Here is a 27,881-nt window from a genome sequence, read left to right on the forward strand (position 1 = left end):
TGAAGAGATGTATGACTCAGCTCACTCCAGTCATCACCTGTGCCCCAGCTAATTTTCAGTGAGCGAATGTCTCCTTTAGTAATCACAGTTTGGGAACACTTTGTATCTCCTCATCCTACTTTGCTTTCTCATTGGAGCTGCAGGCATTGGATTCGCAGCCTCACGTGTGTGTTCTTCACCTCCACGTGACACCCAGGACTGCATTCTGTCTGTCCAACTTCAGAGTTGGACATCTCAAGCAAGTCCAGTGCTTTTGTTCTGCACAAATTGTTCTCTGGTTATGTCTTTGGTTTGAGTCTCTTAACTTGTCGCCTTGGAATATGGTGCATTTGGAATGTGAATTCCTTCTCTATCAACATATTTGACTTGGGAAAACCCAAACCACCATTTCTCTCCTGGGGATTTGCACGTCACTAATTGGAGAATTCTGGAATCTACAGAAAGCATCATTGTGAAGTCTGCACAAAATCTTACATATCCATGTGCTGGGCCTTGGGATTTGCACCTGAGTAGCAGAGGACAGGGTTTAGGTTGAAATCTAGGAAAGAACATGTAAGCACAGCCCACTGAGGAAGAAGCAGTAGAGTCTGCCCAGATGCAGAGAATTTCTTGGAAGGTGAGTTCTACTTCTCTAGGAAGTAGGCTCCTGAATTTAGTAACCACAGTTATAACCTGCATACTTCCAAAAATGAAGTAAGTTCGTATATACTGCTACAATGTATATAAAATAGACTGGCTAAAATTAAAAGAAAAAAAGACAACAATTTAAAACTATTTATAGCAGTATGAGCAGGACTTCTGTCCCACTCTGCAGGATGAGTTAGGCATCAGGGCAGGAATACAATAAGTAGGGCAGATCTTTGGTGGACCCGTGTGCCAGCAGGGGATTTTGAGACATGCATAGCCCAGTCTGAATTGCCAGTGTAGATCCCCTCTGGGAAGGGAAAATTATCTTAAAAATAGCGTTTATCCTTTGGTTATAAATTCTCAGAGATGGCACAAGGAATTGAGGGTGATTTTTTTGTTTTGTTCCTATTAACTTCCAGTCATTCCCACGCTTTCCACATTGAATGTGATTATATCTATTAATAGAAAAAAACTCATAAAAATAATAACTGCCATATATTAGCTCTTCCTGTACACCAGTACCATTCTAAGTTCATGAGTGAACTTATTTATTTATCACAGTGAACCTATGAAATGGGTGTTTTATCTCCATTTTACAGGTGAGGAAACTGAGGCAGAGAATGGATGTAATGGCCTAAGGACATAGAGTGTGGATTCCAACTCAGGCAGCCTGGCCCACAGAGCCGTGGTCTTGACACTTGGATATTCCATGGAGAGAGCCCTTAAGTCCTTGAGTCCAGGAGTCCTTGAAGACTCTATTTCAGTGACGCATAGTATATGGGTTATCCTCCTCTGCGGGTGCAGAAAAGATAGGGAGTGCCTTGCACATAGTAGCTGCTAAACAGATGTTTGTCTGCATGGTATTGTTGTGAATACTGCCCCATAGATGCTACTTTGAATCTAACTACAATCCCTTCTGTTGTGGTAAAAGCCTTTTTTCCCCTACTACCCTCTAGGCAACTACATTGCTTCATACCCATGATGACTCTGATGGAAAATTTCTCCGGAGTCTTTTTTGCCCGAAGCCCTATAAGGCAAAAAAGCCTTTTTCATGGGACATATTTCTGAGACCTTAGTCCATTTATTTGATTCTTTTTTATACCCTTCCCAGAGTGTCTCTCCAGCTCATGCTTGAGCTCTGGACACCCAAACTAAGCACAGCACTCCCCCACCCACTCCAAACCCAAACTGACACATAGGGGAGGAGGAAGAGAGAGAATGTTTTGCAGGTTCTCCATGCTCAGGTCTGTTTTCCTACGCTGGTTGAATGCTTGCTTGGGAATGACAGACCTGTTTATCCACTGTGTCTCCCTTCCTCTTTAAACTGCCAGCTTGTCTGTGGTTGCATGTCATTAGGGGCTTAGAAATGCAGGCTGCCTGTGCACCAGAAAAGGTGAGGCTCACGTTCTAATGTGGACAATGAGCCACCATTAGGAGCACGAGCTATCATTCCATAATCATACACACAACTTAAGGTGGCCAGTGAATCTCTGGGGAAAGCTTCCTTAATGAACTGTAACATGGCTGGTCAGAGTAGCAGGCTAACAATGAAACAGGAAACATGGCTTCCAGCTGTAACGAGGTTGGCAGGAAAGTGGGTGCTTTGAGTGGTTATCCAAGGAGCTTCTGCTTCAGCACTGCAGAAGAGAGACACATTCACCAGGGGCTCTGGAGAAGCACATCTGAACTGGACAATGCAGGCCCCAGGGGAAAGGGTGGTTCCCAGAGAGCGGAGAGGCTGATCACTGTCGCCAGATGAGTATTTTCAGCTTGAGGAGATTTTACCTTTTATTTTATTGAGTACACCGTGGTACAAGCTGCTTTAATGTCCATTGCATTACCACACTTGCGAATGCTTGATATCTGATATGGAAAAATCAAGGTATGCCACTGATGTTTTAATTTGCCTTTCTCTGACTATGTGTAGAGTTGAACAGCTGCACGTGGGTTTTTTAATGACTACATAATATGCTAACATATGAGCACATCAAAACTTGTTTGGAAATTTTCCTCTGCCAGGCCATTTGCATTTTTCCAGTTGTTCACTGTTGTAAATCCAAGCAGTGGCAAGTTCAAAGCAGTGAACATCATGCCCTCCCCGCCTTAGGTGGGGACTGATTGCATTGCTCTTCCCCATCACTTTGGCCTGTGCTTAGGACTCCTCTGCCGTCTTACAACCTAGGGGTGCCACTCACTGTGATTCTGGGCAAGTTGCTCCTCTTCTCAAGCCGCAGCCTCCTAAGATAAAAAAGTGACATTTCTAGAATGTTCCAGCCTCACAATGCTGTATTCTCACAGGGCAGTCTATTAAGTCATCAAACTCCCTTTCCTCCTCTGGCAAGGAGGACAGAAAGCCACCTTCCCGTCAACCCTAGATCATAGTACTTAGAGCTTGTAGAAGAGTCTGCCAGGAAGTTAGGACCTCAGACTATGACGTGGTCAATTGTTAAAACATTTTATTTGGTTTTTAAAAACTCAGAAATAATATATGATTTTTATATTAATGCTATAAAATATTTAATGTTGTCCAAGTGCTTTCTCTTCTGATTTGGGAAGCAGAGGTTAAGAGCATGGGCTCAAGAGGCAGAGGCCTCGTTACCCTGGGCAAACTTCTTATCTGTGCCTATTTCTCCACCTGTAAAATGGAGATAATAACAGCACCTCAGAAGATAAGTTTGAGGGGTTTAAAATCTGTGCCTGACACACAGTAAGAGCTCAGTAAGAACTCAGTAAACAGTATCTCTCAGTAGTATCCGAATTTCATAGGAATCTGATGACCTCCCTTTTTATAGCCCCTGACAGGATCCCTGGGGTCTGGGAGTCCTCACTCATGAACACTTTAGACAGAATGAATGAAACAGGAAGAAAGTGAGCCACAGAGAGGTCACGGGACAGCTGGCTTGTGTCAGTGGCAAAACTTGAACATCGATATCGTGGTTTACCTCTTTACCTGGGGCTGTCTCCTTTTCGGTCTATGTAAACCTACAGGCAGTTAAGAGCAGCAGTTTTCAATGTGGGGAGTTGGAGGAGAGGTCACAAAATCCATTTAGTGGTTCATGAGCAACATAGCAACGAAATCTACTAAAATAGGAGATAGAGAGGGGCTCATCAGAGTAAGATGTATTTCTTACATGGCTCAAAGTCAAAACAGTTTGGAAAACATTGAGCTTGGGCATCTGCCTCAAGCAAACTCAAGTCCGAATCCTGATGCTTTAAGCTACTGAAAGGTGTCTGACACTAAGTGAAAATGAGCAAGATGGTAATGAGGATGACGATGATACAGATACTGTTGACTGTGGTGTTGATGATGATGGAGGATAGCTAGCATGTATTGAGTGCTTGGGAGGCACCAGACACTCTTCTAAATATTGACTCGTCAGTCTTCACTACAACTTAATGAGATGGGTGCTGGCATTAGTTCCATTTTTCAGAAGAGGAAACTGAGTCACAGAGATGGTAAGTGATCGAGATACCCAAGATCATAAAGCTCTGGCTCCAGAGTCCATTCCTTAACTACAGTGCCATCCTGCTTCACTAGTAGGTTCAATAAGTATAACCTGTTTTTGTTATGATTTAAGAAAAGGGCAAGACTAAAGGAGGCATCAGTGACCCTGGCCTTGGACACTCCCAGACCCCCATGTTGATTGTTCTGTGCTACTGGGAGTTGGGGGTGGGGTGGCATGGAGACACAGCGAGGCTTACCTAATCTCTAGTTTGCCTGGGGAATGTGAGAGGAGAAGGTCCCAAATGGCTTTAGGCAGGCACCAGAAAGAGGAAAAATGAAAACCATGTTAAAGATAAATCGAGCCGTTCTTAAAAGTTAGAAAGTAGACTTAATTAGGACCAGCTCTCCCTGTCCAAAACCACAAAAGTTAAAATGGGAAAATATTTCCAGAAATGCCTATTATGTGTTGTTAAAAAAAATCTAGAGTAAAATATATGTTTTATTTTATACATGCCTCCAGCTAAAAATTATGCCTTTACTCACTCACACAGAAGATGAGAATGCAAACCCAAATCTAGACAGCCTCGAATCAAATTTAGGTTGCTTGCTAGTGTTGCAGTTTTCTATCGGCCAGATCTTACTCAAGCTCCTCAAAGGAGAAAAGAGGGGAAAAGATGAAAAAGACAAGAGAGGGGTGGGGAGAGAGCCTTTCCTGACAGGCTGTGGCATGTCAGCGTTTGCTCCTATTCCATTAACTGGCCTTCTCTGTCGTCTTGCCTTGGTGCCCATGACGGCACATCTTTCATCACTGCGTCTGCTGTCCTCCTCTGAACTCATGGAAGGGCCACATGTAATTAGATGAGGTCAGCTGGGGGTGGGGGAGGAGAGCCAGGCTCGCTGCTCCTAAACAGGACCTCCAAAAATCAGATACAGGGTCGCTCCTGTTCACTGCCTCATCAGCAAGGTCATTAATTGGCCCAGATTTCTCAGAGAGCATTTAAAGATGATTCATCTTAGGAAAGGCTAACCCCTGTCTTCCAAATGCTTGGCCTTTTTTTTTCTTCTTCTTCTTTTTAACTACTGTGTAGGAAAACGTCTTTAACTTGATTATGTTTTGAAAAGTGATTTCTCCATGACAAATCAGTACCCTTTTTGAAAACGTACCTTGTCCCCAGAGACATTCTTGCTCGGCATTTTAGCGGGTCTCCAGGAGTTCACTCTCTGACTCCCAGGATTCATCAGTATTGTCAAGGCTCTTTTGTTATTGTCCTGAAGTTTACACGAGCTCCCCAAATTAAAGATGAAGGTCATTTATTTATTGTTGTTAGCCTGTCTCCCATTGTACACGAGCAGTTGGGTGTTTTATTCTTCAGAAGCTCTGTTTTCGAGGTGTAAGTTCAATATAGAGGCTCCACTGCACGCTGAGGATGCAAGATGTCCAGATTACATGATAACCCAGGGAAGAACTAACACACTTTTCTTTTATCATTTTAGTTGAGAAATGCTATGGTGAATCGAAAGACGGGGAAGTTTTCCATGGAGGTGAAGAAGACAGTGGACAAAGGGGTACATTTTTCTCAAACATTTTTGCTGCTTAATTTAAAACAAACCACTGTGAAAAATTAGCTTTGAAAGCTATATCTGGAATAAATATCTTTCGCTGAGATCATTTTTCTCTTGTCTTTACTTATCTCAAACAAGATTCATGTAGTACTGTTAACCTGATCATAGTGTGTCCATTTATTTTTATTTATTTCTGAAGACGTCACTTAGCAGACTAACCATGTTTTCTTTTCTCTACGACTTTTTTTTTTTTTTCAATCTAGAAACGGGTTTTGGTGATGACAAATGACTACTATTATACAGACATCAAGGGTACTCCTTTCAGGTAGAGCTGACCATAATACATGGACATTCCATCAGACCCATCAGTTGTGTTTGTACAAAACCTGCTGACACTCTCAGAGCTCATCATCTGAAGATAACCAAACACCCTGCCAAAAGGCTGGAAAGAGTGAGGAAGGGGCTTTTCCCAGGCTGCTTTTGTTTTCCAGAAGGGGGGGAGATGGTTCAGGCTCACCTAGGAGAACTCACTCAATCTGCCATGGCTTTGCATCTCATTGTCAAGCAAATATGCTTTGGGGGTTCCTGCTAAGGGTGAAGACAAGTGCAGAGGGTTACCAGGGTCCTTAACCATTGAACTTGCTGCTTTGTGAGTTCCATTTCACCTTTTATTTCCATGACCAAAAAAACAATCCTTCAAACCTGGAGATGGCATATCCATCCCTACATGTTGTGCCTCTGTTTCCATTTCTCTGAACTGTCCTTGTGTGCTTGTCTACTTTTGAATCCTGTTGTTTCTCTTTGTAACAGTCCTGAAAAATGGCTTTGCCTCATTGGCTGCTTTCAGATGTGTATGTAGCATTCTAAAGTTTCCCACTACTATTAACTTAGTGTTGTAATTCATTTTGTAAAAAATTATTTCAGTAAGCCTGCTTCATATTCCTGAACTGGCGTCTCAGAGCTAAGGAGAGAAGGAGTTTACTGACTGTAGAATAATCTGAAAAATAAATTCTAGCATTGTTGTCCTAAGCTGCCAAGGATCATGGGTGGATTCCATGTGGAACCAGGAGCAAATAAGGACCACATGAGCTGCTAAGTGGGTTTGCCAAATAGTCTCTCTAATGTAAGGGACTATGTTTTAAAAACATAGTCTCTTGCTTTTGATAAAAACGGAATGGATCTTAAATCAAGCCAGTGAGTGTGAAAAACCTATTAGAGTACTGAGAGGATTGGGCAAAGAAGCCTGCAACACAGTAATGTGGTTACACTCATGTAGTAGTGGAAGTTTTTGTTTTTGCCCTTGAGAAGGGGTCAATTTCCCCGAGTCCCAAAGTCTAGGGGCTGGAGAGACCCATCTCTGGCTGAATGCAGGGCAAGGGTGTATAAAGAGCAGGGCTCATGGTCCTCGGGAGGGCATCTGAGAGAAGGGCTTGCTGGAAGGGCGAGCAGTTTGCCACAACTCTGAAAACACAAAGAGTAGCCAATTGCTGCTGGCATTTCCAATCAGAAGTTACTTTGAAGCAGCTGATTGAACCTAAGAAAAACCAACACCAGTGATAATCAGTGGGGTTTTGAAAGTAAATGGTTGGAAAAATTGTTGACAGATCATAAAATGGAAATGTGAAAAATGGAAAATTAAAAAATGTTAGCCCACAAGTCTATTCGAGTCGATGCCAGGGATTTCAAGATTTGCTTTGTCTCTCTGCACAGTTTAGGTGTGGCGCTTTCCAGAGGTCATGGGAAATATTTCTTCCGAGGGAATGTAACCATCGAAGAAGGTAAGATACTGCCTGGCTCGTCTTATCCTTTGGTGTGGGAGGAAAGCTCGGGAGCTAGCTATTGAGTTAGCCGAAGAACTTGTTCATCTGTCCGCACCTGTGACCAGTCCCTTGGACATTCCACTCAAACGAATGCCTACTTGATATTCTTAATACCTTTCTTCTTCCCTGGTGTGCCTAGATTTCAGAATGACAGGAGTTCCGATTCATGGTTGTGGTTTAATTTACTTATATTCTACTTTCATCCACAAAGCTGTTGACTATGAGTAACTCACAGTCAACAACATTGTGGATGGAAGCAGAGTATCAGTAAATAGGAATCATCCCTCAAGTATATTCTTCTCATACATAAAAATCAGTACTTGGGAGAAATACAAATTTATGAAGTAACTCATGCCCAGGGGAAACCATGAAAACAGAGATATGAGAGCCTTAGTCTCTCCTACACAGTTGAGCCACGTATTTCACTTGTGTTTCATGGCAGCCCTGGCCCAAAGGGAAATGTGACCATTTAAATGATTTACATAGGTCAGAGGGAGTAAGTAGCACCTTGAAGTTCCCAGACCCTCTTATCTTCATAAAGCACAGAGGCACAGTAAACTCTCAGTAAACAGGAGCAGTTGTTATAGCTCTTTAAATTTTAAAATTGCTGTCACATGTGCTATCCTTTTCATCTGCCAGCTCCCTAGTAGTTCAGAGAGGTTACCTGTCCCAGCATTAGGAGCTCACAGGGGTGGTGGACATTGTTTCTGAAGGGCACCACTCCCTGAGTGGCCTTGAGTGACTCACTTGCAGGTCGTTAGGTTTTGCATGTCCACAGAGAAGGAGTGGGCCCAGAACAGTAGTCTTTCTGGATGTCTTTAGGGAGGACAGCCAGGAATGGGAAGGTCAATTATAAGCAAAGTTTTAATTGGTCGGAACTGATTACACATGTATGTGGTGAGTTTCCAGAAGCTGGGCCATCCATGGCGCCCTCAGATGATGCCACAGGGCGTGAGGAAGGAGATGGATGTTCCCTGAGACGCCAACCCCCTAGATAGCCTCTGATTTACTGCCAGTGGTCCCTGCCCGTGTTGTTTCAGGGATGTTGGTTTGTGCTTCCCAAGCGCTTGTGAGATCGTATAGGGGCAGAAAGGAGAGTAGAGAGGCTCACTGTGAGCTGGGCACAACCCAGAGTGTGCCCACCAAAGAGCTAACCATGTGGTCTCTCTTCCCAGAGACATGCCAGAGAACACAGGCAACTCTGTGACTTGAGCAAGACCCTCTGCAGGATGTGTTTTCAGGATCATGTTTTCACTTCTAGAATTTTCTGCCTCTGTGGGCCATGTTGGCTCTGTGGACATCACTGCCCATGAAGCCAGAAAATTCATGTCTAAGCCATGTGAGGTCACGCTGAAGAAACAACTCATGGTCAGAACAATAGGAGAGGTTATTAAGAGATTAACTGCCTCTCATGGGTCTGCTCCCTTGGTCAATCCTCAATACATGGGCCTGTCCCTCCCTTCCTCTCTCTCTCTCTCTCTCACTCACATACATACATACATGCATGGAGACACAGATACACACAGTTGTTTTGCATTGTCTTTTGGATTCTTTTTCAGTCACTATCTTCCTGTATGTTCCACAGCTGTGAGGCTAAGCAATCACAGAGAATTTCAGAGCTAACTGTAACCACTGTGCAAAAAATTAGCTCAAATCCTCAGCAAGGGGGAGAGTGGCTGCTTATCCACCCAAATGAGGTCATATCTTCCTCTCTCTGTTGGTCCTCTGTAAATAAAAAGACTGACAATCCTGCCAGCTTTGCTGAGTAATAGAACTTAAGAAAGCTGCTTCCCCTTGGGCCAAATAGTAGAGGATCTTGTCATCTCTCTAGGAGCCATGGTGTGTTATTGTTCTCTTCTGTTCTTGGAGAGGGAAGGAGTTCCTTGGGGTTGGCAACCATACTTCTATAGGATCTTCAATAAGGAATAACTGCCTACAGAATGTAGGAATTTTCCACATGCTTTGCCAATGCCAGAGATTACAAAGGTGGCAAATAGGTAGCTTTTGCTAAAAAATATAAAAAGTCATTACCAAGATTGAAGGTGTGGGCTATAATTCTACCTGCTGAAATTGTTTCTCTTATGAATCTTTTAATCTTTTTCAACACTTTGTATCTTTTTTTGTGTGTGTGTGATGGAGTCTTGCTCTGTTGCTGAGTCTGGAGTGCAATGGTGTGATCTCAGCTCACTGCAACCTCCACCATCTCCTGGGTTCAGGTGAGTCTCCTGCCTCAGCCTCCTGAGTAGCTGGGATTACAGGAGCATGCCACCACGCCCAGCTAATTTTTGTATTTTTAGTAGAGACAGGGTTTCACCATGTTGGTTAGGCTGGTCTGGAACTCCTGACCTCGTTATCTGCCTTCCTCGGCCTCCGAAAGTGCTGGGGTTACAGGTGTGAGCCACCGCGCCTGGCCACTTTGTATCTTTTATATGTATTGCACATGATAATTGTTCAACAAATTAGAGCTTATGTCATTATTGTCAACAGTTCCAGTCATCAGTGGATATGATTTTTATCAGAAGGACCAATGTCAGAGGTGAGAGAATTAGAAAGCAATTAAATTTCCTTGGTGCCCTAGGAACCCAGAGAAGAAGCAGTCAAAAAGATCTTCCCGATAGATCTCATCTTTTCTGAGTGTCATTTATAGGTCCTGTGAAATATAGCCAGAGACGATTTTGTAAATGAGATTGGGAGGATGGGAACTGCAACTAGAAAAAGACTTGACACTCTAAACCCGGTTTTCTGGGAAGGTACAGTCCCTTCTCAGGGCCTTTGCACTTGTTATTCCTTCTGCCATGAGCACCCTTCCTGCCACCTGCATGACTCTTCCTTTCCTCATTCAGGTCACTTTCTCAGTGAAGCCTTTCCTGACCTCCATAGTTACAATGGAATCTCTCTCTCTCTCTCTCTCTCTCTCTCTCTCTCTCTCTCTCTCTTTCTCTCTTTCTTTCTCCCTTCAACCCTCCTTATCTCTTGGTCCTCCCTGTTCTTGTTCCATGTTCTCTTTTCCTTTTTAGCCCTTGCTACCATCTGATATTCTCTAAAGTTAAATTTTAATGTAATTTACTATCTCTTTTCTGCCACTAGAAATTAAATACAATGAAGGCAGTAATTTTTGTTTTGTTTTTTCACTGCTATATTCTCAGGGCCTAGAATCATACCTGGCATATAGCAGATGCTCAGTAAAAGTATGGAAGAAAGGAAGGAATGGGAGGAGGGCAAAAGGAAGGAAGGAAAGTTGTTTGGTTGGGAAGAAGGAAAGGAAAAAAAGAAGGAAGGCTGCACAGATAGATGGATTGTACTAGGGACTAATCCCTGTCCCATTTAACTGTTTTCTGGCACTTGTGAGCTATGCAGTATTACTTGTATCTCATGGTAGATATAACTCAAAGAGCTGACATGACATCCCCAAGGTCATTCAGCCTGTAGGTGTTGGAGCATGGGTATGCCCACTTGGATCATATGCAATGATGTTCATTCTAATGTATTCTCTACTTTCTGTAAAATCAAGCAGAATTGTGTGATAGGTCTAGTATTTTGCTACTTCTTTTATAGATTTGTGTTTGAGAAGGAAACTGGAGTCCTGAGTGCAGTAAGATACTATCAGTCATTTAAGAAACTAACTTCCCAAAACAGGCTATAAGCATCATGGGAGTTCCCGAGGTCATCATTCAGAAGTATATGTCTGCTGATAACCCATTAAGATCAAGCCATGTGAAAGTGCAATGAAACAGTTATCCTTGCAGAGTTAGGATGGTCTGGAACCTTCTATTAAAACTCCCAGATTCCATGCAAGCCCCAGCTCCCCTAGTTTCTTTCCCAGGCGGATGACCGTTTTCACTTAGGATCCTGTAACAACTAGCAATCTTTGCTGCTCAAAAACAGTTGAGTATTGACGACTTCATATTGTTCAACCTATGATTTCACCCTCACAACCACACATCAATTAGGGACTATTATTCCTGCTTTTCACATGAAGAAACTGACGTTTAGAGAAGTAAAATAACCTGTTGACATCACACAGGAGGTCAATGGCCTAGCCCGGTTCCCAACTTAGACTATATGGAGCACCAGAGAGAGTGTTTCTAAAGTCCTGTTAAGCTTCTCCCTCTGAACTCATTTGTGTATCCTCTATCTTCAAGGGGTTAAGGTTTTCCTGGGATGAACAGCCAGGGAAGGTGGCAGTGCTGGGCTGAGTGAGGTAGAGATGGGGAGAGAGTCCTGCCTGGAAGGCAACTCGTTTATTTTCCTCAGAGTCCCTGCTCCAAGGCAGGTCCCTTAGGGTTGATGTCTATCCTTAACCCACCCCGCAGCCCTACCCTAGAATATTTGAAGCACACAGGAGGACTGGGGGAGTGGTACTTATTCATGAACCCCTTCTCCTTGACCCCCAGGCCTGCATGACTTAGAACATCCCGATGTGTCCTTGGCAGATGAATGGTAAGAATTAAACCATCCCTCCTTGACCATGGCATCCTTCATTGCCCTCTTTGATTCCACATGGTTTGTGCTCCCTTGCCCAGTTTTCCTGATTCCAAGGCAAAGGAAGCAGATGCTGTAAATATTGACATGCTCTTGTTTTGGGCCATGTCATGTTCTTAGGTCCTACTGCAACACTGACCTACACCCTGAGCACCGCCATCTGTCTCAGTTAGAAGCGATTAAGCTCTACCTAAAAGGCAAAGAACCTCTGCTCCAGTGTGAGTATGCTTTCAAAAGTGTGCTGTGCCTTCAGGGGTGATGGTGGGGAATGAACTCAAAACATTTTTTGGCCTCACTTGTTAAGGGAAGCTTTGCTTTGGCAGAGATTATCAGTCACATGAAATCTAATCAAATATCTGCTTCCTATAGGAACAGGAGAAAGAATGTGGATTATGGAAAATTGTACAGAATCCCCAATCCTGGTTTAGCTGTTTGCATTGGGCTTTGTCCCCTTCTGAACCATTTAGTCAAGCAACTGAATAGGATGACAATGTTACAACTGGGAAGGGACTGTAAATATTTGCATATCTCCCTTATTTTGCAAATGAGAAACCAAGGCTGGAAGTAGGATTGTGCCTCATTCAAGGCTATATCTAGATCTCCTGGTTCTCCCAAGAGTAGGGTCACAACGGGGACACGTAGCCTCTCAGTGTGGTACATGCTGAGTGCCCTGCCTACCAAGCATCCCCTTCTAGGGGAGTTCAGTGAGTAGGAAATCTCTCAGCTGGTGCAAAAGAGGGAAGAGCAGCGGCAGCCCTGGATATCCCTCAAAAGCAGGAACAGACCCTATACTCTCACAGTATAGCTCCAGTAGCTACAGTTTGGGCAGGGGAGAGCCACTAAAACTGATCATGATATCTGCCCCCACCTCTAACAAGCATCATGTATTCAATGACCTGAAAAGTGTTTTACATATGTAATCCTATGAGAGGTGTAAGGAGATTATCCAGCTACTAAATGACATCTCCATAGAATGGATTTACTTTTTGGGATATGCCCTGGTGGGGAAAGGATCAGATGGACATCCTGTGAGCCCAATGTGTCATTGTCTTTGACTTCTTAAGGACATATTTAAAAAACAAAAGTATAGAGACAATATGAATAATACATTTGTAGTCACCATCCAGCTCTATGCAGTCTTAATATTTTGCCATACTTACTCCAGGTGCTTTTTAAGGAATGAGACATTATAGATAAAGTTGAAGCCCCTGGGTCCCTGCTCAGCCTCGTTTCCCTCCCAAAGAGAATGACCTTCTGTATTTGTTCATTATTCTCAATAATTTAATGCTATTCCTACATATGTAGGTATCTATAAACAATATGTAGCATTAATTTTATTATTTTAAAATACATATTAAACTTTATGGTATATTGTATGAATTACTATATTATAATACATACAATATGTGCATAAAATATATATGTACTACAACTTGTGTTTTCACCCATTATATTTTTGAAATTTGTGTTGATCATTTAGCTTTAACACTTTTATTTGCATTACTATATAGAATTCCACTACATAACTTAATATATTCATTGTCTTACTGATAAGTTATTTCTAGCTTTCGCTTTTCAGCAAAGCTCTTTTTTTTTTTTTTAGTCCCCAGTCAAGGTGAGGACTGTCCTGTCCCATGTGATAATTAGTTATCCTTCTCTGCAGAGTGATTTGAAAATTCTAGGATGCCTCTCCTAGACTTACCATATCCTCTCATTCCTTGGCCTCTTCCACAGAGCTCTACCAAGAGTCCCTTTGGATGGCAACAGACATTCTCCTTTAAAATGAAACAATTCTTGGCCGAGCGTGGTGGCTCATGCCTGTAATCCCAGCACTTTGGGAGGCTGATTCAGGCAGATCATTTGAGGTCAGGAGTTTGAGATTAACCTGGCCAACATGGTAAAACCCCATCTCTACTAAAAATACAAAAATTAGCCAGGTGGTAGTGGCCTGTGCCTGTAATCCCAGCTACTTGGGAGGCTGAGGTAGGAGACTGGCTTGAGCCTGAGAGGCAGAGGTTGTTGTGAGCTGAGATTGTACTACTGCACTCCAGTCTGGGTGACAGAGTGAGACCGTGTCTCAAAAAAATAAACAAATAAATAAAAATAAATAAAATGAAACAATTCTTAAAAAGAAGGAATCACAAAATAAGAATCCCAGGGGTTATTAAGTTATGGTATCTCTTTCCCATGTGACAACAGGCTGAGAATTTCAGTGTGCTAAAGAATTTCAGTTTTAGGAGAGGACAGAGATGGGGATGATGACAGCCAAGTGTTCAAGGAGTACTGGCTTCTGGTCTCCAAATCTGGGACTCAGCCTGCTGGTCCATGGCAGGAACCACGAGATGGGGTGAGAAAGCAAGAAACTGAAGTGTGAGACACCCAAGGCTCTCAGTTGACTACCTTCTTGCCCAAATGCTTTGGAGGCTCCTGTGTTGCAGGCATACCAGGTGTCAGAACTGTTTCATATTTTCAACTAGTGGGAACTTAACTCATAAAGCAACATGCCGCATGAGAAAGTAGCCTGCAGACGCTGCACAATGAGCCCATGAGTGCGTCTCATGCCCCTCTTCCAGCCCTGCTGAAGCATCCTCTTGTCTGTCCCTCCCAACAGGTGATAAAGAATTGATCCAAGAAGTCCTTTTTGACGCGGTGGTGAGTGCCCCCATTGAAGCGTATTGGACCAGCCTGGCCCTCAACAAATCTGAGTAAGTGGTTGCACGTGTCCTCGTTTCATGGCCATTTCCTCACCAACACTCCGAAATATGGTTATGGTTTAAAGAACTAAACTGTTTTAGGAACCTGGTGTTAAAGTTCTTTAATTTTCCCCCAAGCTCCAAACCACAAGAGCTAGAGCAGATTAGCGGCTCGGGCTTGGATGGCAAGCTCCTGGCTTTGACATATAATTTGTTTGAGTTTTAACGTTACATGAAATTTGGTACGCTGAGGTAGGGTGACACTTCCGAGAGAGAGGGAGGCGGAAGGGAACTTCGTTGCCTGCCTCGCCACAGCTCTCTCTACTTTGCAGTCTTGAGGGAGCTTGGGATCTGGGCCAGGTTAGGTTGTGAGTAGGATGGAGAAGTGAGAGCTCAGTTTCATAGGGTGTTAGATATAACCCTGTGGTTTTATTTCTGAAGTGGAGGGTGGAGGGCTGTGGGGAAGGCCGTGGTAGTTGATATCAAAGACTAGGATGAGAACTGCTTTAGCAGCTTATTATTATTTCTTTACCATTATTACTTTAAGTAGACTATTAAAGATTAAAAAGAAAAGGAAGAACCATTCCTTTTCCCTTATATTTTCATGTGTTACATGATTCATTTCTCTCCACTTTTCTGTTCTTCCTTAGTTCATTCCCTCATTTTATCTTCCCTTCTATCCTGTTTCTCTCCATTTTTCTATTCAATAGTTCATTCCCTCATTGTATCTTCCCTTCCATCCTGACATTCATTCTGTTCTTATTTTCATTCATTCACTCATCAAGTGTCGACTGTGTGTGTGTTATGTGCCACACTCTGAGCGAGGTGTTGGGGAAATGGAGAGAAACCACACAGATAGAGCCCTTAACATCATGGCACCTGTGGTATATAGTGTGCTGTATTATCTAGAATCATAACTGCTTTGAAGGAAAAGTAAAGACACATAAAGTGTAACAGATCTAAAGTGGAGGAGGAAGATGGGAACTAGTTCAAGGTTTGGGCAGCATTCCAGGAACAGCATGTACAAAGGCCTTGAGATGAGAAAGCATTTGACACATTGGAGGAATTTAAAGAAGGTGGACACAGCTGACATATAGAGGATAGCCTGGAAGATGTCAGAGGATGAGGCTGCAGAGGGGCCGCATGGCTCAGGACCTTGGGAGTCAGGTTAAGGATTTTGGATTTTATACTCAGAGCACTGGAAGATCACTGAAGGATTTTAAGAAGGGGAAGAAAATGATCAGATTTTCATTTTACAAAAAGATCTCTCTATTGCTGTGTGGAGAACAGAGGTTGATGGGGTAAGAACAATAGTAAAGGTTCCTACAGTTTTCCCAGGGATTCATGACTTGGACCTGGGCAGTGGGCACAGAGAGAAGAGGTCCACTTGTGGCTTGCTTCAGAGGCAAGGTCTCCAGGACTTGATGATGGGTTTGTTGTGGAGGGTAGGGAGGTTGAGCCATCAAGGATCATTCCCAGGTTTATATCATGAGCTATTGGGCAGACGGTGCTATTTGCTAACACAAGAGACACTGGGGGAGGATCAGGTTTAGGGCTGGGCATGGCCAGTCTCTCTTCTAGACATCGTGAGCTTAAAATGACTGAAAGTCTCCCAAATGGAGATGTCAGGTAGGCTGTTTAGTATGCAAATCTGGAGCCCCAGAGAGACTGCCATTTTCATTATTAGGGGTGTCTTTGAACTGCTTGCCTTCATGGCATGGATCTTAGTTCCTGGGAAGCTGGCAACGAATTGAGCCTTTCCTGGGGTTTCTTTCTCTAGTAAACCTTGTAGTGTTTCTTTTCGGCTCTCATGAAACTCAAAATCTTGAGCAAAGGTTGCTGATTCACTCCTAACACATACTAAAGATTTCCAAAATGGTAACTTGCTTTGTAGTCCACCATCTGTAACTGATTGGACAGCCTGGCTTTCCAATTTGGTGTAGGCTACAAGCAGAAATGCATAGTGTTGGTTTTTATTCAGCCCTTAAATACTTAAAGGTAGCATCCACCATTTTGACTTTCATCAAAGATCAAGTAACCAAATGACCTTACTTTGAAGATAACGTGGAGAATACTTTGGATCAAATTACTAGTAGCATTTAGGACAGAGAAACAAGCTCAAGAATTGGTGTTCTCTTCATACATTTATTGTAGGATAAAATTATGTGTTTGTGGACCGGGCATGGTGGCTCACACCTGTAATCCCAGCACTTTGGGAGGCCGAGGTGGGCAGATCACAATGGCAGGAGATCGAGACCATCCTGGCTAACACAGTGAAACGCTGTCTCTACTAAAAATGCAAAAAATAAGCCACGTGTGGTGGTAGGCGCCTGTAGTCCCAGCTACTCGGGAGGCTGAGGCAGGAGAACGGCATGAACCCGGGAGGCGAAGCTTGCAGTGAGCCGAGATAGCGCCATTGCACTCCAGCCTGGGTGACAGAGCCAGACTCCGTCTCAAAAAAAAAAAAAAAAAAGAAAAAGAAAGAAAAAAAATATTATGTGTTTCTGAAGAAAGGCCATTTGCTTTTTGCATAGGAGAAATATACCTTGCAAATCTCCTAAAGAACACACTCAAGCATATAGAATTTGCCTTGGAAGTTGAAACAAAATGATATTTAGTGAATTTTTACATTAGTTTTCCTTGCCAAGGCCTTCTTAGAGTTCCTATGTGTAGCCTCCTTCAGAGCTATTGGAAGAAGCCATTTCTTTACACATCTCTTTGGGGTTGGTGGTGAGAATAAGGCCTGTGGTCTGGTAGAAGTGATAAGCTGGTGCCCCCACAACTGTGTGGATGTCAAAACCAATTCCAACTACATGGAATTCCAGGCTGTGGGGTGCTGCAAACTTGGTTCCGTGGCTCAGCTGCTTTAATGGCAGATTCCACAAATGATCTCAAGACCAAGAATAAACTTGGTAGCTTTAATGCAAAAAGCGAGTCCTAAGCCCTAACTGGCTAGTCCTTCCCGTTCTTAGCCTGACCTCTTTGAACTTGCACCCAGAACCTTGAAATAAAGATGTGTGTATGGTTGGAAGTAGATTTTTTTCACATGCTGCTTTTGTTGGCAGGAAGTTCTTCATTTTTCCTGCAAGTATTACTTTGAAAACTTTTGTAAGGGATACAAGTTGGCAATCTGTGCTCGTGTGTGTGTGTGTGTGTGTGTGTGTGTGTGTGTGTGTGTTTCTGTATCTTCTTTTAAAGTTTAAGTTTCAAAACTACTATTTGGTAAAAACATTCTGTGAGTCTTAAAATGCAAGGTATTATCTGCTTACTGTCTAGAGGCCTCCCCCTGACGTCCGTTGTTCTGTTTCAGAAATTCTGACAAGGGCGTGGAGGTTGCCTTCCTCGGCACTCGCACAGGCCTCTCCAGAATCAACCTGTTTGTCGGGGCTGAGCAGCTCACCAATCAGTAAGTAGGAGGGATCCTCTACAGGGGCCCAGGGAGCTTCTGAAATGGAACATTCAAAGGGAAGCTTATTTCATTTCTTGATTCCACTACTGGTAGAAACATAATTTAGGCCACCCCAGGCCTATTGAGATTTTTCCTCTCTGTTCTACCATGCGGGCCCCAGCATGTGCTTTCACCTGCCCGTTAGCCCTTCCACCACCCTTTGTTCCTCACGCTTGTTGGCTTCTGTCCACTGTCCTGGAGTCCTCTCCCGCCCTGATGAGTCATTTCAGAACTCTGGGAGGTGGTGCGGCTGCTGGGGGAGCCGCCAGAGGGAGGAAACACTCATCTCGTAACAAATGGCTTCAGGGTGTTCAGCTGTTCTGCAGCTATGCTGAGGAATTCCTGCCTGTACAAAAGTCACTGTTCCAAGTCCTGTTTGTTTACATTTTACTAATAAACCTCTGCCTCTGTGCTTAGCCTGAGGGGCTGCAGAGCTCCACACCCAGGAGTGGGCCCTCTGGGGATGCTGGGGTTTGACAGTGTCTCCTTGGACTTCCAAAGAGACGTGGATGGATGGTGGGCAGAGAGTTTCCAGGTCTAGTACCCAGATGCTCAGCCCCTGCATCTTCAGAGAACCATGGGCCCTTAACTCATCAAATTGGTGTTTCACCAGGGCTAGTAGGTAGACTGTGAAGTCTTTTCTGAGTCTGTTAATAAGTTTTTTCTATTTCTTTTCTCTGAAGCAAGAGAGATTGTTAAGACATGGACAAATGGGTCCCAAGATTCAGAAAGTTAGAGAGTGGTTTGCAAGTATGTGTGTGAGAGTTCAGAGGTTACCACAGAACATTATACCCCCAACCTTCAGGGTACCTGGAGGTGAATAACCAAGCCACAGGGTAGCTGCCAATTTGAGAGGGATTGGCTCATCAGGGGTCCAAGGAGGCAGTGCTTCCTTGGAGCTTGACAGTGCTGTTTGCCTCTGCTAGGTGAGGCCCTGACACCCACCATATAACCTTACAAAACCAAGTCTGGTAAATGACAGATCAATCAATGTTTAGGTATTTTAAGAGATTGGCTTTGAATTCTGTTCCAGGACTTTGACCTTCTTGATACTCACATTTATCATCTATGAAGTTTGATTATAGTTGCAACTTGATTTTTAAAGGCTTTTTTAAGCGTTTTTCCCCCAGACAATTGTTTTTCCAGAGGGCAAGTTCCTGGGAAGGACTAGAGGTGCTGAGATACACATTGCCTTCTCCTGTTAGGATCCAGATAGGCAAGGGGAGACAAGGGAATTCATTTTCTAATACTCATTGAGAAAGTCTGCTGCTGGCATTGAGACTGAAACAAGCAAAGCTGCAAAACAGTAACAATAAAACATGACACCTTGCTGGTCTGATAACTGTGTTATTGTGACGGATTTAAAAGACAAAGGACCACAATAAGGATGCTGGGAGGTGTACCTGGCTTATCTCACTTGGGTATCTTCATTCTGTCCTCCTGAAAAGTGAGAGCGATGATCTCTTTTGGTTACTGTGAAGATCAAAAAAAATTATGGATGAGCTGGGCACAGTGGCTCATGCCTGTAATCCCAGAACTTTGGGAGGCCAAGGCAGGCAGATCACTTGAGGTCAGGAGTTTGAGACCAGCCTGGTCAACATGGTGAAATCCTGTCTTTACTAAAAATACAAACATTAGCCGGGCATGGTGGCACACACCTGTAATCCCAGCTACTCAGGAGGCTGAGGTAGGAGAATCACTTGAACCCGGGAGGTGAAGGCTGTAGTGAGCTGAGACTGTGTCACTGCACTCCAGCCTGGGCAACAGAGTGAGACTCTGTCTCAAAAAAACTCTTTTTTTTTTTTAATGGATGGAAAATTTCTTTGGGAAGCTAAAAATTCCTACAACTGTGTGTTCTATTCTTTGTGGCATTACGTGACCCACAGAGTGGGTACTCATTGACAATTTGAATGGATGAAATCTTCTGTCTTCAAGAAACTCCTGTCATTGCTTCATATAGAGGCACCTTGACATCTATTGTCTTAGGGTCTTACCTGCCTATCCCCTCCCATCAAATGGGATTTGTTAAGATCCAGCTATTTGGATACACTCTCTAAGGCAGGCTTAGAAAGTTTTTAGCATTTCTGACTTTTGGTTTAGTTTTTGCTTTTGACTAGGGCATGAAAGGCAGAGCTTTAAGTATTGGGCAGAGAACTTGATAATATAAAGTTGCTACCCTGCAATTATCTCATACTATCATCAGTCTCCTACACTGAGATTTCATCCCATACCCCCGCCACCTGCATTTGGAAGTAGGTCAATTATACTGAAACTTGGCCGTCACCCCCAATAGTTATAATACATTCTGTGCCTTCAGTACGACTTCTCACATCCCATGCATATAGCATCCAGTGATGTTAGCCTTCACAGCGTACAGCCTTAAGTTTAGAAGATGGCCACTTTACCCCTGCCCTTTCAACCACAGAGAACAAAAGAGCTCTTGGGCTTTAAGAATCCCATATATTTGTTAGAGCCTGTTTTCAGTGTCCATAACACTCTTTCACATATGGTGTTATGTAATTCTGATACAACCCTGGTAAAGTGCAGCGTTTTTATTGTTCCCATTTTGTAGATGAGTAAATGGGGGTCAGAGACTCAATTACTCACTCAGAGTCACCCAGTTCTTCCCAGAATCTAGACCAGCCTGACACACCACTGCAATAGCTCCTAGTATCCAGGAGGAGACTTTCACCTTACCCAGAAGGATCTTTCTTCCTGAAGAACATTTTTGGGATTCTGTAAAATCAGGTTGCTCCTTCCTGTTTCCTCCAGAATCGCTGCCTAGTAGTTGGCAGAGGCCTCCAGGGTTTCCCGGCAACTCAGTCCTTTCGCAGTGACACCAGGGCTAATGGGGATCAAGTGCTGCAGGCTCCTGCTGGCTGCCCTAGGTGCCAGCACTGTCCCGGGCAGCAGGGCACTGGACACCCAGATGTGCAGCATTCCAGATCTATTGCCAGCCACCCCCAAAGCCTGAATGTCACTGTCTTAAGTGAGGACCACTTCATACCTTCTAACCAAGCCACCATCTCATCTACCATGACTCTGGAAAAAGGCCCCGTGTGGGCATCATTAACCTGTGCTGCACAGACAGGGCACCTCTTAGCTGTAATGACCACTGAACAGACCTGCCGGGAGTGCGAACACCTTCTGCTCAGTCGTGGCTGCACCTGTGACCCAGGGTAGAGAGTAGCAATGCATCCTGCCATGGGCCAGGCAACAGAGGCTCCTCCTCACACCGTCCAGGTCAGGTTTTTGAAGAATTTCATGTCTAGCGAAAGAAATGAAAAGGCTAAAATTTCAGTATTCCCGAAGCCTGATGACTTTTAGATTAGGAAACATTACCACTGAATACAGCAGCACAAGGAAGAGCTTGTCTACCAGGATGAGCCTGGAAGTCCTGATCTCCAGCATTCTAGATAGCACAGGGGATCTCTGCACTTTCTCAATCTTGCACATGACTCCAAAGTTGGCCTTAGCCTTCTGAATGAGAGAAGAGTGCTTTGTAAAAAATTTTCTTTTAAACACTTTTAATTTCTGGAGAGTCATTTTGTCAATAAGAGTCAAGATCAAATGCAAGCAGCTATGCTATGTCAGACCATTTTTGACCTACAATTACCAGTTCTAGTAGCACAAAATTTTATAGCAGTATTAACAAAGTAGAGCACTTATGAAGACGGCCATAGAAAGGAATTTAAACAAATTGAGAAATTTTATTTTTGAAGATATAGGAAATTGTGTTTAATACTGGAAGAGCTCTTATCTGGATATGAGATTAGATTTTTCTTGTGATCATTAAGCATACACCAAGCGCCTGCTGAGAGCCAGGCCCTGGAAATATTGGGAGGAGGAAGGTCCCAGACCTTAGAAAGGAGTTAGGACATGCTAGTACAAGTTACAGGGAGGTAGATTCCAGAGCTATCTAAGAACCTGGAGGGTGTCCTCCAAGGGCATGGGCCTCCTCTCCAAAAGTGGGCACTCCATCTTTGGTAGAGGTGAAGGGAACCCTGGTTAGACACACCCTGCAACTACTGAATGCTTTCCTGAACTGGGTGCCAAGTTCAGGAAACCAACCAGTTACAACTTAGCATGAAAATTTCTCTCCATGGTCCTTGTGATCCAACTCTCTGCTGCAAACTGCTGGGTTGAAAGTGGTGCCATTTCTGCTTCAACTCATGGCCTTTTCCCTACCTATATGTTGTCCCCTGATTGGTCTCCCTTCCGGAAAAATGTCTGCAGCAGACTGTGGCCTAACCAGGAGGTCATCCCCCCACCGCCTGAGTTGCACCGTATCAGCCAAGATGAGGCGCTTCAGGTGCTGGACAGCACATGTGACTCTCTAGAGGGATGTCAGGTGAATAATCATGCACTGGGACTTGAATATGCTTAAGGCTCTGTGAAGAGTGCACAAATGTGAACAAATCTCCTGTCCTCAGAGATCTTGGGAGGTCTGGGGAGGGGATATGATGATTGTGCAGGCCAAAAAATAAATAAAGGGCTATATGAAAGTTACCAAGATTGTGGGGGCCCAGGGTGTGGCAAAAGCTTGCATGTGTTTCTGTGGATTCATGGGGTAGATGGTAGATGAGGCGCACTTTGAAAATGAGTGTGATTTTGAAAGGAAGAGATAGAAAGAAGAATGCACCTAGCCTTCCCTATAGACAAGCTCTCTGCGCAGAAGGCAGGGAGTCAGTGGAGGGCAGGGATGCACACAGGGGGCAGGAGCAGGCCTGTTTGTCCAGCGAGGAGGCAGGTGAGGGAAGAAGGTACAAAGATCTCAGTGTGGGCTCACATTTACTTCCTTTGCACTTCTTCTGAGAAGCGTGTTTACCTTCTTTACACTTGCTCTAAGAAGAATGAGATCTACTTAAGGAGTTGATTCTCCCAAGGGTATGAGTATATGTGTGAGAGTATTAAAGCCAGACAAAGCTTTCTGGTTTAGAGGGGACATCCTTGGGTTTTCTGATAGGATTTCTGTAGGCTTTGTTTGCTTGGCTTCAGACTTTAAGACAATTAGTTCACTAGATATACAAGGAAAAATCATTTTACCCACTCAGAATTTGACTCCCAGAGCTCTGCAAGATGTTTTTGAGTAATCTGGGGTGCACAGTGTTAAGTGAGGCCCCCTCTCTACTGAGAAAGGCAAGTTGGGGTTCTAAAAGTGAACACTGGTTTTACCTGATGAAGGCTGTCGGGGTGCTCCAGGCCCACCTTTACTCTGCTGAGTGATGCATGTTCTTCTGATTCTTTTCCACTGCAAGGGACTTCCTGAAAGCTGGCGACAAGGAGAACATTTTTAACGCAGACCATTTCCCTCTCTGGTACCGAAGAGCCGCTGAGCAGATTCCAGGGAGCTTCGTCTACTCGATCCCGTTCAGCACTGGTGGGTGCCCTTGTTGGAGGCGGGCTCTGTCTGTCTGGTCCAGTGGGTCTGGGCATTGTGTGCAGGGTGTTGGGGAGCTGCCTGAATGCTGAAAGGAACCAAGTTCAACCCTCAGAGCCAGTGCTGAATATTGGGTCAGCCCTGAACCAGTGACCTGTTCCATAAGAGTAATAGCCTCAAAGAAGAGGAAGGTTTTTCCTTTACCAGATTATGTAAATGTATTTCAGGAAGCAGGGCTGATGTTTTGCATCCTATGGGATTTTAATAGAAACTTGTCAGTCAGTTTTTTTAAATGTAGTCACGGCCCCACTTAGAGAAAATTCAAGCATCCCTTGCCAGAACCTTCAGTGAGTCACATCTCTGCAGAGGTCCACTGTTCCCCATTTGAACTGAATTGATTTAAACTGATATGCCGGACTAAGGACTGACTTTGTATAACCATGTGCTCTCTCGACAGGAGCCTGCAGTTACCAATGACAGGCATGTAGCCGATTAGTTTTTCAGTCCTAAGAGTTTATGATATGATAGTATAAAAAATTAAAGTCACCTGCCTCCAAAAAGAACTGAATGATGTCTTATTTCCACCAGTTTTGGAAGCAAAACATACCGGAAATGCTTCAGTTTTCCTCGTATTTTTTTTTTCTCTTGCCTCATGCATCTGGTATTTTGGGTACTCACTCTATACTGCTTATTGCAGAAACTTGAGAGATGAAGGAAACCTAGTTCTGTAAACTTGGGTTGCTCTGGAAAGTTCAATCTGTAGTTATATTTTACATATATCAGTTCCTTTCATATTAATCTTCTACAAATATTCCTAACTCAATCCTAAGGGAAGTTCTCCAGGGTTTGTGCCCAGTCCCCCTCCCTAAGGCTTGGTGCTTTCTCATTTCCATGACTGAAAATATTTTCAGAAAGGGTGCTTTTGAAATTTGTAGAAAGCAAAGAGTGCTCTTACAGTTGGTTGAATGGGCTCATTAGGAAGACAGTCCCTCATCAATGGACATATTTAAGGAGAGGCTGAATGTTATTGATGAGATTCTTCGCTGCTTGGGATTTCAGACTAGATTATCTGTTAGATTCTTTTCAGGTCTAAGGTTCTTTGGGTCTGTGCTCCTTTGCTGATAGACCTGTGTGTATGCCTGCCTGTAGTTGTGTGTGCTTTCTCAAATATAAATTTCCAGGTGTCTGAAGCTCGCTTGCTTGCTTGCTTGCTTGCTTCCTTTCTTTCTTTCTTTCTTTCTTTTTCTTTTCCTTTTTTCTTTCTTTTTCTTTCTTTTCTTTTCTTTTCTTTTCCTCTCTCTCTCTCTCTCTCTCTCCCCCCCGACCCTGTCTTTTTTTTTTTTTTTGAGACAGAGTCTTGCTCCGTCACCCAGGTTGGAGTGCAGTGGCATGATCTTGGCTCATTGCAACCTCTGCCTTCTGGGTTCAAGCGATTCTCCTGCCTCAGCCTCCTCAGTAGCTGGGATTACAGGCACCCGCCACCATACCCAGCTAATTTTTGTATTTTTGGTAGAGTTGAGGTTTCACCATGTTGGCCAGGCTGGTCTCTAACTGCTGACCTAAAGTGATCCACCCTCCTTGGCTTCCCAAAGTGCTGGGACCGTGCCTGCCTGAAGCTCTTTCTTTGTGCTTGTCTGTACCACACTTTATTGCTGAAAATATCAAGAGACAGTGAACTTTTTCATTCTGCTGCAGACCTATGAATAATAACATTGTCTTCTGTCAAGCAATCTCTTAAGACTTCCTTGTCACAATCCTCTAAAGAAAAATAATAGAACTTAGCTTGCTGTTCTTCTGATTCTGGAATCATCGAGTTAACTAAAGCTGTTGTTGGATTGGTTTTTGGTAACTGGGATTTTCACCAAACTTTCAATGTAAAATAATTGATTCAATCCATGAAGTGAGTTTACCTTGTTCATGACAAAGTTACAGATGACGTAACATCTTAGGACATTTCATAACCCCCTTAGAGTCCGGGAAAATCTTAAAAATCACCAACTGCAAGTCTCTGTGGTGGAGCTCTCTCTGTGGTGGAGCTGTCTCTAATTTTCTCTGCTATGTATTGAATACCTGTACAAACTAGAAAAGAAACTGGTTTTTATTGCTGCTTAAACTTGGGCCAGGAGAAAATTTCTCATTACTTTGGTCCTAAGTGTATTCATATTCAGGTTTGACTTTTCCCTGCTTCTTAATTCAATTGGATTTCATCCAACTCACATTCATTGAGCACCTTTTAGCAGGTGGGCATTGGACTAAATTGTTAACTCCAGGCATTCAGAATTTGTGCTCAGTATCTTTTAATTCATGGATATTGGAACCATTGCTGGTAATTGAAAATCTCTTAATACTAATGCCATATTGTTACCAGAATAATAATAGTTTGGAGTGAAGATTATGCTCTAGCTCTATCCCTGTTTAGAATAATTTTGCCCAGAAAAACTGGGCTCGAAATTACAATTTTATAGATCAGTAAAGATTTAACCAATGAATCAGAGCTAAAGTTGCCAACTTGTAAAATAATTTCAAAGCCCTCATACAGCTCTTCATGGTTATATTTAGACAGGCAGTGTAAATATGACCACTGACACAAGTAAACACTGCAATTTGAAACCACAGATTACCGAAAAATGTGGTCCCTCGATGGTGGTCAATGGTTTCGATGTGAAGAGGCTGGATGTTCCCCAGTGCACTGGTGGTCATAACTCAACTCGCCGATTCCTTCAGCTGGGAGGACTCGCAGCACTGCACTCATGGCCTGGCAGCGTAGGCAGAGCATCCACACCTCAGAGGACTCTAGGGCCTGGGACCAAGCCCCAGAACAATTTGCAGAATTGGTGACTGTAGACCAATATGATTACTCTCTTAATGTGTACACTGTAATTATCTTCATTTTTGTTGTGGTGTTTTTTCTTTTCACAGGACCAGTCAATAAAAGCAATGTGGTGACAGCGAGTACATCCATCCAGCTCCTGGATGAACGGAAATCTCCTGTGGTGGCAGGTAAATAATTGATTCAATCCATGAAGACAAAGTAAGCATGGTGCCCATTCATCCGGCCAGTGGGCTACTTCTGCGAGGCACACTTATCCTCCAAAAAGGTTTTCAAAGGAGAAAACAATTTTAAATTACTTCCTTCTCAGCTTGGTGTCATCTCCTTCAAACCAAGACTCTGACAGCTGGTGGTGGTTGATGTGAAAACAGAAAACTTTCCCAGCGTTTCTATCCTTAAACTCTGAGCCAGTAAGAAATTGTCAGTACTTGCCGAGGAGAATTTCTTGATGGTAGGTAGCATGTTCATTCAAAGTAAACTCCAGATCTCCAGCTTCTGTGTCATTAGGATGACAGTGGGCATACAAGGAAACTGCAGGTTTGTTTTAGGCAAACACAAACTGAAATGTGCCCTTCTCCAGAGAGACTGAGATTTTCATCCCCCTAATCCCCCTGGGGAATTAGAGTTAGCTGTATCTGCAGGTGCTGGGTTTGGGACTAGGGGAAAGCCAAAATATTATATGACTGAGAGTCTTGAATTGTCAAAGAAGTCCTGTTTCTGGCTTTTTCCATTTCTCTCACTTTTTAGGAGTGTCAGCAGCTGTCTGTGGATGGCTAGGGGCTTTCATTGGTGGCATTTGGCCTAAAGGGCTGGCAACTACCAAAAAGCCCTCTTTGAAGACAGATGCTGACATAAAAACAAAGCCCAAGGGTGTGTCTGGCACATGGTTTATTCTGATCATTTTGGAGCCATTGGTTGATGGGTGGGTGATATGCTCCAAGCACCATCCTGGTATTGGCTGGGTTTACTAAAGAGAGCGATTTTTGTTTTCCAGCAGTCTCCCTCAATAAGTTATACTTTAGGGTGACTTAACATCCACTTCTGTGTCTTCACACACTGAATATTTGTGGGAAGGAGTATAAATGGAGCAGATGGAGGAGACCTGTTTGAAGTGGTTGTTCTTTGGTGAGGAAATACTGCTTTTTTCCCCCCACTTTATTTCTGACTTGGCCTGTGTATAGTTGTATTAGTAGGGTTGAAAGATCTGGGGGTAGTTGCCCTGGTTATTCCTGAGTTACTGGGTGTGACAAGGATGACAGCCTTATGTATCTGACCTGTGGCTCATCTTGAACTAAGCAGACCTATTCTTAATCAGCCAGGAGATATGGGCTCTGAGGATTCACTGTTGCTGTCTTCAAATTTTGTCACTTAATGTCTCATGTTCCTTGAGGAAAGTGGGAGACAGGATCATTTAACTCAACAAGATTTACTTATGCTTAAAGGAGGTCAGACTTGCTTACCTCCAGGCTGGTCCAGCGAGCTAATTCTGAAGGCATGTTATCTCCCGGGAGCTGAGGCCACATGCAGCAGCTGTCAATGACATGGTCTGGCCAGAATATCTGGTTGTCTGTTTGAAATTTCTTTTTAAAACCC

The 27,881-nt window shown here is 43.6% G+C and overlaps 1 protein-coding gene and 1 long non-coding RNA gene across 4 annotated transcripts in view; one reads left to right on the top strand and one right to left on the bottom strand.

Moving 5' to 3' along the window:
• CACNA2D3 (calcium voltage-gated channel auxiliary subunit alpha2delta 3) overlaps nt 1-27,881 on the top strand; it is a 951,279-nt gene that overhangs the window by 751,664 nt on the left and 171,734 nt on the right. For all 3 annotated transcript variants that reach the window (XR_004670571.3, XM_003818723.8, XM_034956678.3), the window contains 9 exons: nt 5,567-5,638; nt 5,899-5,960; nt 7,346-7,413; nt 11,850-11,895; nt 12,058-12,155; nt 14,549-14,642; nt 17,941-18,036; nt 23,337-23,458; nt 26,378-26,458. Coding sequence is in view for 2 of the 3 variants with exons in the window: in XM_003818723.8 (XP_003818771.6) it covers nt 5,567-5,638; nt 5,899-5,960; nt 7,346-7,413; nt 11,850-11,895; nt 12,058-12,155; nt 14,549-14,642; nt 17,941-18,036; nt 23,337-23,458; nt 26,378-26,458 (739 nt within the window). In the remaining variant the exon portion in view is untranslated. The remainder of the gene's footprint in view (nt 1-5,566; nt 5,639-5,898; nt 5,961-7,345; nt 7,414-11,849; nt 11,896-12,057; nt 12,156-14,548; nt 14,643-17,940; nt 18,037-23,336; nt 23,459-26,377; nt 26,459-27,881) is intronic.
• LOC130541330 (uncharacterized) lies at nt 313-27,845 on the bottom strand. The gene is made up of 7 exons (XR_008955373.1): nt 27,749-27,845; nt 23,254-23,546; nt 21,204-21,346; nt 5,237-5,493; nt 3,570-3,708; nt 2,823-2,865; nt 313-2,264 (listed from the first exon to the last, which is right to left on the bottom strand). It is a non-coding gene; the product is annotated as an uncharacterized LOC130541330 (long non-coding RNA).

This window comes from Pan paniscus, chromosome 2 (genome assembly GCF_029289425.2).
Source record: "Pan paniscus chromosome 2, NHGRI_mPanPan1-v2.0_pri, whole genome shotgun sequence".
NCBI classification, from domain to species: Eukaryota; Metazoa; Chordata; class Mammalia; order Primates; family Hominidae; genus Pan; species Pan paniscus.